Here is a 10,595-nt window from a genome sequence, read left to right on the forward strand (position 1 = left end):
TCCCCCCCCCTCTCCCTGCTCTCCACACTGCGTCTGGTCTGTTCCTCCCCATTCTCCCCTCCCACACTGCGTCTGGTCTGTCCCTCTCCACTGCCCTCCACACTGCGTCTGGTCTGTCCCTTCCCCTCTCCCTGCCCTCCACACTGCGTCTGGTCTGTCCCTCTCTGCGCACGCTCCACATTAGTGCTGGGGTGCGGGAGAGTGCTCCCGGCCCTGCGCATGAGAGATTCTCCATCCTAGCTGGGGCGAGCTTCTGGCTGGGCGCTCTGGGGCCTGGGGAGAGGTGAGCTTCCTGCAAGCCCTGCCTGCCCCTCCTGCCTGGCCCACCCTAGAGGACGGCTATCTAGGGTTTCAACCAATGACCCAGACGTTATCTTTTACCTCACACCTGAGGTCATCCAGACCTCCCCAAATCCCAAGGGCAGTCGAGCATGCTTCACTCCCCACACCTAAGCATGGTAGGGCGGCCAAGAGCGGGGCCTCATGGGCTGGGCCGGCTGAGCCCCGGAGCGCAGGGTGCTGGCTAAGGGCCACCACAGCAGGCCTCAAGGGAGGCTTCCACTTGCGAACCGGCCTCCACACAGAGACAGTGAAGACTTAGCCTCTCTGCCCCACCCTACACTGCTGCCATGGCCCCGCTCTAGTGAGCCTGCGTGCCCTCGAACCTGCCACCGCAGGGCCGGGGCCGGGCAGAGGGGCCTCTGCGGGGAGACCGGCACCCTGTAGCTCCCTGCCAGTGGCCCGCCTGCCACCTGCACTTGCCTGTCCTGCCAGGCCAAACCACTGCACCTGAGACGCAGGGAGATGCCATCACTGTCACGAGGCACCCCCTCGTGCGCGCTGCCCCGGCCTCGGGAAAGCCCGGTCTTCGTGGTCGATAACTCACCTCTGTCCATCTTTTGGCCCTGGTTGCTTTCCCTTCTCCTAAAGCAGTGCTGGAAAGCAAAGGCCAGATCTGGGGGCGGGAGTGGACATGGGGGTGCTGAGCGAGCCCTGGCGAGAGCGAACTCTGGGCAGCTGTTAGCTGGCAGTCGCTTGTCCGTGCCTGTGGAGAGCACTTGTGAACGCACGCCGATGAGTGTGGACTTTGGGGCGGACGCTGGGTTCAAGCCCTGGCTCCACCAGCAGGGCAACACCGCAAACTCAGCTCCAAATCCCTCCTCAGGGACACAGACCTTGCAAGGGCCCGCACAGGACCGCTGGTACTCGGCGTCCCCTGGGGCCCGCGCTCGCGGACGTCAGCAGGGGAGGGAGACTGCGGGTGTGCAGAGCGGCCAGTGCTCTCAGCGGCTCAAGGGGCCGCGGGCCGTGCTGGCTCCACCCGGCCCACTCACACTCACGTTCCATGTGGGCAGGGCCCATCCGTCATGTCGGCGCCGGCCCCAGCACCGGCCCAGAGCGGCACACGGCGGGCCCCGGGGCTGAGGACCAGGGCCCCTTGGAGGTCGACCCTTCATGGTCGGCAGGGCGCTTCTCGCCTGGTCACCCCACCGTGCCCAGCACAGAGGCATCCCGCCAGGACGTGCTCGCCTGGGCAGGGCTCAGGCGTGACTGCTCGCGCCCCACTGCCACACGTTCCGTTTCAGACGCCAACTCCAACTGCCTGAAAATGAGCGGTGTTGAAACCCAGGACTGCCACAGCCAGAGCCGGGCCAGTAAGTACACATGCTGTTTCCACTTCTGAGCTCTCAAAGCCACCCGAGGCGAAGCCGCCTACTCTAGTAAGCTCCGACAGGCGCGTGCGAGCCGGGCCGATCATTTCAAGGACGGTGTAGGGCAGCGTTGGCTTAGAAAGGGCGTGGCCACCCGCGCTGCGGACGTGGCCACCTCGGCACACCTGCAGCCCCTTCTCACGGGGGCTCCTGGGGGAGGGCAGTGCGGCCGGCCCAGGGGCTGGCAACCCACCGGCCGGCCTGTGCCATCAGCACATCCTCTCCCCTGTCCCGAGATGAGTGCTCCCCACCCACCGTACAGACAAGGGACCAGAGGTGGCGGCCACAGCCTCAGGAATGGTGCGTCCACGACCCCGCCAGGCCGGCAGCCCCCAGAGCCAGTCTCACCACACGCAGCAGCAGGAGAAAGGCGCCAGCTTCTCATGGGAAGCAGAATTGCAGGGTGGTCTCCCCACACGGCTGTGGCCACCGGCTCTCGGTACGCGCCGCTGCTCGTAGGAGAGGAGTGGCGGTGCCCGTGGTGTGCTCCTCCCTCCCTGTGGGAATTCTCCCAGGGTCCGCAGAGCGAGCGCGTCAGTTGGTGGGAATGTGGGTCTCTGGCTGGATGCAGGGCCTAGTGCTGAGGGAGCTGGGTCCCACTGGCTGGCTGTGTGGTTCGAATCCCAAACCTGGTGGCAAGAAGCAGGGCCAGCACGTGTGCATGCCTGCCTGGAATCCCGAGAGAGAGGGAAGGAGGGCCGTGCTGTGGCCGTGCTGCAGGCCGCCTCCTTCTCTCCACTCGGCGCTCTCTGGGGGCACCTGGGCCCTCCGGCTGTCCAAGACAGCCTCGGTGTCCGCGTGTCTAGCACTTGCTTTAACAGGAGACGGGGTGCTCGGGTCTGTGCGAGGGGCCAAGTAGGGCTCTCGGCTGATGTGCAGAGGCTGCCCCCATGGCAATGGCCCCGGAGCTAGTGAACAGGCGCCGACTCTGCCCCGAGAGTAACAACAGCCGGTGTGCGGCCTGGTGGTTAGGGTGCCGGGTCTCGTGGGGCTGACCAAGCGGTTTGTGCCTGGCCCAGGAGCGTGAGCGTGCTCAGAATCCCGAAGGAGGGGGAGACAGAGGAGGAGAAAATGTGGCGTACGGTGCCCGAGACGGGCGCTTTCTCACTCCCCCCTCCAGTGAATGCACACACCTTCTGACAATTTTTTTAATTAAACACACACGCACACATTCGTTGTCGTTTGCTTTTGTTTCTAATACAGTAACTTTTTATCCCTCCTCCAAAGGCCTCCCCAGTTCCCACCTGTGGGAGTTTGTGCGCGACCTGCTTCTGTCTCCGGAGGACGGCTGTGGCGTCCTGGAGTGGGAGGACAGGGAGCAGGGCGTTTTCCGGGTGGTTAAATCAGAAGCCCTGGCAAAGATGTGGGGACAGAGGAAGAAAAACGACAGGATGACCTATGAGAAGCTGAGCAGGGCTCTGAGGTACGTGAATGGCTGAGCCGCCCCTAGCCTTCCGGAAGCTCTAGCGAGCTGGCGGGCCTCAGAAAACCGCACTGTTCCTGCAGCGTGCCCCGACACTGTGGGTCACGGGGCAGCACTTCGGGTCCCGTTTCAGATGGGATTACGGCTTGTAAATCGACACACCGCCCTTATCATTCCTGGCGGCTCTCCCAGGCTCACAGAATCTCACCCGTGCAAGCACATGCACACACGCAAGCACACATGCACATGCACACGCACACATGCACACGCACACATGCATGCGCACCTGCACATGCATGCACACGCAAGCACGCGCAAGCACACATGCACGCACATGCACACGCAAGCACACACGCACACACACATTTAGAACCGAGTGTGGCGAGGTTCTTTCTCCGAGCTATCTGGGAAAGGCTTCCACGTGAACTGATCACGGGTGTGAGAATACCAGAGTAACCGAAGTCTGCCCGCCGCCTGGGAGGAGGGCAGAGGTCCCCGTGCGGCTGTCCTCCGGGCGAACGCCTGAATTTCCTCCCACTTATACCCACAGGTACTACTACAAAACGGGGATCCTGGAGCGGGTGGACCGGAGGCTGGTGTACAAGTTCGGGAAAAACGCCCACGGCTGGCAGGGAGATAAGCCCTGAGCTGCCCCGGCCTCAGGCTGCTCGGGGTTTCCCTTTCCAAACCCTCGGATGGCAACAGACATCGGAAAGTCTCTCTTCAACCTGCAACGCTGATCAACCTTCCCGTCTCGGCCTACACCGGATTTAGAGCTATCGGGGTGGCAGCAGCGGCATCCCTTACGAACCCCTCCTCCGACCGCCCCGGGAGGAGCGGGTGGCCTTCGTGGCATTCGATCGCTATGGTTTCCCTCGCCGAGAGGCGCAGACCCACCCTGGCAGCACCATGGCCGCTTGGACGGGAAGGAGCGATCCTGCACTGGAGTCGCAGCCACGGCCTGCCCGAGCTCCAGCCGGCCTAGGTCCCAGCGGGAGCGCGGTTCGTGTAGCTGGCGGTAGGAGTGGGGAGCTGAGACTCAGACACGTTCTTCAGACTTTAAATCAGGAAAGGCAGATTCCAAAGGCAAGTTTAGGTCATAAAAGAGCGGGCCATAAGCTGGGACACGCTTGGGTCCAGGCGGTTTCCAGCCAGTGTCTTCTCCGGAGCTCCCTGGCCATGCGGCGGTCCGTGGCCGTCCTTCCGGAGTGAAGCGCTCACAGTCAGCCGTGTCCTCCCCGCTCCTCACTGGTGGCTGGCATGCCATCGGCAAAGAGCCCCCACTGTCTCTGTGACCCAGGCGGCCGACGTGCAGAACCGCCGTGATCCATCGATTCTGTCTGTGGTGAGGACGTCAGCTGTTCCTGGAACCAAAATGTCCCCACAGCCTTGTAAAGGCCAGCGCACGGTGAGCCCTGGCTGGCCCTGAACAGGTTTCCGTGACAAAGCCGTGACAGTGGGTGCACACCAGTCCACGGCCCGGTTCAAGCCTATGCTGACGTTTCTCAGTCCCTGGAAGCAGGTGGCCGTGACCCGCAGCCAGGTGGGCCACCAGCCTCCCTCCCTGGCACGGGCCAAGCAGTGAGGCCCTGAACCGCCACGCAGGCCGAGGCGCCATGCCTAGAGTTTAACTCCAAAAGTACCTTGTTTAAGAAAAATGTGAATTACTGTAAGATCATCTGTTTTTGGAGCCATGTGTTTTCCAGGTGGACATAGTTTGTAAACCATGTGAATAAAATATTTAATATACTCGATTTCCTCTGCAGTGCTCAAATCGGCCAGGCAGGGCCAAGCAGAGCACCGACCACCTGAAAACCAGACCTCTATTTTCTGCCAGGCGGAGTCGGCTTTGGGGTTTTGTTTTAGATTTTTGCCATAGAGCACATGTGTTCACCAGGGAGAGGAGACGGAGAACCAGACGCGGAACGCAAGAAATCCCTCTCCAGGGGCTTGGCCTCACTGCGATCCCTTCCCCTCCACTCTCTCTGCGTTCTGGCTGTGCACACCCGCGCGCCTGGGGTGATTTTCAAGCCTCCGGGTTCCTGATTTGAACCCTGGAGTGAGCCATGTAGGATCCAGCACCTTAACTACCACTCTGCCTGCTGGCCCAGGGCTTGGAGACTTTTAAAGAGCCCACAAAGACTCGAGAAATACGTGGCGTGGCCCCAGGTTGCCACCTTGAGCGTCATTAGACAAAGGTCCCCTCACAGGATAGACTCGGCCCGCATGGCCCCAGATGAGAAATACGTGGCGTGGCCCCAAGGTGCCACCTTGAGCGTCATTAGACAAAGGTCCCTTCACAGGATAGACTCGGCCCGCGTGGCCCCAGATGAGAAATACGTGGCGTGGCCCCAAGGTGCCACCTTGAGCGTCATTAGACAAAGGTCCCTTCCTCCGGATGCATTTTTGTTGGTACACACAGCATTTTGATTTTTTTTTTTTTTTTTGCAGTTTTATTTGCTTATGGTGAATTAATTGCTGCATTAAGAAATCAGGAGGGTTATGTAGACACTTGTTCCCGGGCCCCGTGGCGGTACTGTCCTGCTACCAGACCGAGTTGGTCTGCCACCCCCCCCCCGGCAGAGCAACGCCCTCCGCCTCTGCCAGTGCCGTGGCTGCCCGGCCCGGGCCTGGCCACGCTGCTCTGCGGAGCCTGCGGACGCCTGCAGGTGCCGGATTCGGGCCTGTCCTGAACATCCGAGCACCACACTAACACAGGTCGCCACAGTCAGGTGGACAGAAGAGACTGTCCCCAGGGAACGGGCCAGCTAGCAGGGGACACTGGGCACTCTCAAAGCACGTGGCGGAAGGCGAGGCAGGGCCTGGACGCCAGGGCGGCGGCACGGGGCGGCGCTCTCGGGCAGCCACCCTGCCCCAGCCCCGGCCTCCAGCAGTTCTGAGCACAATTAACCCACTTGCTGTTCAAGATGTTCCCACGTTTCAAACCACAGCACCCTCCGTGTATCCCCCGCCAGGCTGCCGTGACAAACCATCAAATGGGGACGACAGCGGAGACTACCCTCCGCGCTCCTGGAGGCCAGCCGGAAGCAGCGCCGCAGGGCCGTCTGCACAGGCTCACACAGGCCCTGGCCTCTCCCAGCTCCCGGGCTCAGGCGCTCCATGGACCACAGCCAGAACAAACCCTCTGTCCCCACTCGCCCATGCTCCCTCCTGCCTCGGCTCACCCCGGATTCAAGTCACCTGGAAGCCAGGACCAGCTGACCTTGGGCTTCTTGCTGTGATGACCCTGTGAAGGCCTTTTCCTAAATATGGTCACAGATTCCAGGCTCATCGCTCAACCCAGTGCACTCACCAGGGAGAGAGTCAGAGACAGAGGGAGAGATAGCCACTACACTCTCCAGGGAGAGAAAGACAGAGAGACAACCACTGTTTTCTCCAGGGGGAGAGAGAGTCAGAGACAGAGGGAGAGACAACCACTACACTCTCCAGGGAGGGAGAGGGAGAGGAGAGAAAGCACCTAGTGTGGTCACACCACAGTCCCCACCTCCACCCCTTCCCCTCTGGATGTGTGCACTCGCGTGTGCACATGTGCCTGGCTGCCAGGCCAGATTCACACTGTGTGGTCAGCTGTTGTACCAGCCCCCACTGCGCTATGGGGTGAGCATCTAACCCCGTCCTGTCTGGCCCCAACCCCTATACACTAAGACCAGAGTTTGGGGCCCCTCTGCTCAGGCTGCTGGGACCGCACCCCACAGCTGGGCCACGCGAGCCCAGGGTTGGAGTCGTGGTCCAACCGAAGGCCCTCGTGGAGGGCGTGCCCATAATCCAGAGGCCAGGGAGGTTGGGGCAGCAGGCCTGCAAGCTCGGCACTGCCCCGGGGAATAGAGAGCAAAGGTCTGTTTCGGAAAGAAAGTGAGAACTGGGCGTGAGGCAAGTGCCAGCTGGAGGCGGGGCAGACGGGGCCTGGTCAGCAGGACGCTATCTCAAACACGGTGGTTCCAAACCTGGGCCTGGTGGCTGGAAACCACAACGAATAAATAACTAAATAAACTTTAAAATAAGAAGAAGAATTTTACTTAAATGCAGGACCAGCAGATGGCATAATGGCTATGTCGCTGGACTCCCATGTGGTCAACCGCAGTTCGAGTCCCAGAACCAGTGACTTAAACTCACGCCGGGCGTGTGTGCGTTCCCAAGATCCCAAGAGGAGAATGGAGAAGGGAAGTGAGGAGGGATTGGGTCATTGCCGTCCCTCCTGGGGGGGGGGGAGGGTGATTTCTCGCTTTCTGTCTCTCTGTCTCTCTGTCTCTCCCTGTCTTTCTGGCAAGTGCATGCGCCCTATAGCAAAAACCTCTCCAAAGAAAAGAGTTTTACTTAAATGCAAAAGCTCCAGAACACAAGTCACTGAAGGATAGAGCGCAAGAGCTGTTGAGAGTGCCTCACTTCGGCAGGCGTGGCCACGCCACAAACACCACACGGAGCAGGGAGCCCTCCTCCAGGAACGTGGGCCGCAGGTCCCCGCATGCCCGCGCGCACGCACTCGCTACCCCGTGATGCTTCCGCCATCCGGAACCGTGCGGAGCTTTTCTGCCTCCTCCTCTGCCCTCCACAGCTGGGACAGCCTGGTGGACCGGCAGCTCAGCTGCTTACCTCAGCTACACGGGCTTGGCCCTCGCCCTTCCGCAATGCCGTACAGAGAGACCCAGCAGCTGCCCGGGATTTCTTTTTAATAATTATTTTACTTAATTATTTCTTATTTGACCAGAAAGAGACAGGGAGAGAGAGGGGGGAAATGAGGAAGCAAGCCTCCAGGTCCAGGACTCAAACCGCAGTCAGCCATGTGGGAGTCCGGTACCTCAGACCCCACGCCACCTGCTGGCCCACAGCCCGTGGCTTTTTTTTTGGGGGGGGGGAGGTTTTCGCTATTGGACGCGTGCGCTCGCCAGACAGACAGAGAGACAGAAAGCGAGAAATCACCCCCCGGGGGCTGGCCACACTGCAATCCCTTCTCCTCCATTCTCCTCTCAGGATCCTGGGCATGCATGCACATGCGCCCGGCGTGAGTTTTAAGCCACTGGGCCCGGGACTCGAACCACAGTTGACTACGTGGGAGTCCAGCAACATAGCCATTATGCTAACTGCTGGTTCCCAGCCCGTGGCTTTTTGAGTCCTGAATACTACTCAAAGTTCATTTCCTTAGCTCGGATCATGTAATGCCTCTTTATTAGATAAGGGAGGGGGAAAAGGTAGCTTTTGCTTTGTTTTGCTTACTCCTGGGCACCTGTGCGTGCGGGGAGGCAGAGGGACCCATGGGGAATGGCCGCGCCACACTCCCTGAGCCCCCGCTCGCCCTTCTTACAGCATTCTGGGCACACACCACAACAGCCACTGTGCTCCACACGCTGCCAGTCCGGGCTTGAACTGTGTTCTCAGCCACATGGGACGCAGCTACACCAACCACCAGGCCTCCGAGCCGGCCCACGTGTGTGTTTACATTTCATTTATTTTCTATTTTTAGAGAGAGATTTCTGCTATAGGGCACATGTGCTCACCAGAGAGACAGAGACAGAGAGACAGAAAGCGAGAAATCACCCCCCAGGGGGGATGGCCATGCCGCAATCTCTTCTCCTCCATTCTCCTCGCGGGATCTTGGGCACACACGCACACGCGCCCGGTGTGAGTTTAAGCCACCGGGTCCGGGACTCGAGCTGTGGTCATCTATGTGGGAGTCCAGCGATGTAACAATTATGCCATCTGCTGGCCCCAAATGTGTGAGTTTAGAATGAAAATCCTGACACAGGACTTGAAGCAATTACGTAGCCCTCCGTAGTGCTCCTAGAAGCCCACCCAAGGCCTCCTCTTAGAATGGCAAGTGGCGAGGGCTGACCTATCAGGTCCGTCTTCACTCGGACGGCGAGGGTGCAGGACGGCCAGCATGTCCTCACGCGCAGGTCGTTCACGGAGGCGCTGTGACAGCCCCCAGTGGGACCCCCCCGCTGCCGAGTGGCAGGCGAGACCTACACAGGCACACAGCGGGCAGTAAACACAGGAGTGGAGCCCGCCAGCCTGCCCTTCGGACGCCGGGCCACATGGAGCGAGGTCCTACCCCACGGCCCTGCGGGGCGGGCGGGCCCTCCGGTGTGAGGTTGTGCAGGCCGCGGGCCAGGCAGGACAAGGGGGCTGTGGAAAGGCACGTCAGGCACGGGGTTTACCCTGGGGTGACATGACGTCCTGGAGGTGCCGGAGGGGTGGCCGCACTCTGAGAGGACACCGAGGAGCCCTGGCCTGCACTTTTGGGGGACTCACAGTCCATGACGCAGACCTCAGTAAAGCCGCTTTCAGGGAGGTGAGCAGACCCGGGTCACACCCCACTGAGAGGCCATTTAAGACTCAGACAGAGACCCAGCCCTGGAGGGGCTTTACTGAGCACAACACACGTGAAGTTTGCTTCGTAGACCGTCTTCAGTACACGGTTCCGCAGCTGTTCCCGCCCTCCGCTGCCGGGACCTGTCACCTTCCCAGCCTGAAACCCTGTTCCTGTCAAAGACTGACCCCCCTCTTCCCCCTCACCAGCTCCCAGTCACTCTGTTCCACCATCCCCTGAAACCTGCTGCCCTACACACCAGGGAAGGGGTCACCCGACGGCTCCCTTCTGTCTGGCCCATCACTCAGCACAGCTGTGCGGTGGCCCTTCCTTTTCCGGGCTGAGTAATATTCCTGGCATGGGCATACCAAGGCTTGTTAGCCAACCCGTGGAAGTTCAGAGACATCCCTGGTGCCTTGGTCCAGGCTGCCGTCAGAAACTGCCCAGACGGGGCATGTGGCCTCTGGTCTGGAGGCCGGGATGCCCACAGCTGAGATGCCAGCCTCGGTCAGGCCTTCCCAGTCTACAGACAGTCATCCCACTGTCACCTCAGATGGGGAAGAGCAGGGAGAGGACTGGCTTCCTCCTCTCCTCCTCCTCCTCACCCCACCGCGGCTCTACTCCCAGGACTCCCAAGACCCAGAGCCCCAACCGCGGGGAGCCAGCTCGGACATGGTGGGTGTGTGCGGCAGCTCCACCTCTGACCCACCTGCAGGACACGCTGCGAGAGCAGTGTGGACACGTCCGGCCCCTGCTCTCAGACCCGAGTGTGTATCTCAGGACTACGGGTCACCATGGGTTAGGTCACCACGGTGACCTCCCAGGGTGACCTGACTGGAGGAGGGTCACGAGAAGACAGAAACATGGGGCACGCAAGTGAAGGCCACTCGCCCGCAAACATGCTCCACGAAGCGGGTCCGAGTCGGGCAGTGGGAGAGGGCGGAGACCTGGGTGGACAAAGGGTAAGAAGTCCCCCTCTCCTTGGAACATAAGCAGGTGCGAGGGAGGGGGCGGGAGAGACGCGGAGACACACAGGTGCACGTTTCCAGGCGGCGCCACGGGCCCACGTGCGGGCGGGAGGGCAGGTTCGCTCTGCTGTGGCCGTCCTCCTGAGGCCGTGGCCTCCCTCCTGAGG

At 61.0% G+C, this 10,595-nt stretch overlaps 1 protein-coding gene across 1 annotated transcript in view; it reads left to right on the plus strand.

Annotated features, from left to right (window-relative positions):
• The window catches only part of ELF5 (E74 like ETS transcription factor 5), a 28,824-nt gene extending 23,939 nt beyond the window's left edge, over nucleotides 1–4,885 (plus strand). The window contains exons 6-8 of the mRNA XM_027765765.1: nucleotides 1,587–1,655; nucleotides 2,940–3,135; nucleotides 3,686–4,885. Coding sequence (XP_027621566.1) covers nucleotides 1,587–1,655; nucleotides 2,940–3,135; nucleotides 3,686–3,782 — 362 coding nt within the window. The 3' untranslated portion in view covers nucleotides 3,783–4,885. The remainder of the gene's footprint in view (nucleotides 1–1,586; nucleotides 1,656–2,939; nucleotides 3,136–3,685) is intronic.
• Nucleotides 4,886–10,595: the final 5,710 nt, after the last annotated feature.

The sequence above is a fragment of the Tupaia chinensis genome, unplaced genomic scaffold, assembly GCF_000334495.1.
Source record: "Tupaia chinensis unplaced genomic scaffold, TupChi_1.0 Scaffold139733_1, whole genome shotgun sequence".
Lineage (NCBI taxonomy): Eukaryota > Metazoa > Chordata > Mammalia > Scandentia > Tupaiidae > Tupaia > Tupaia belangeri.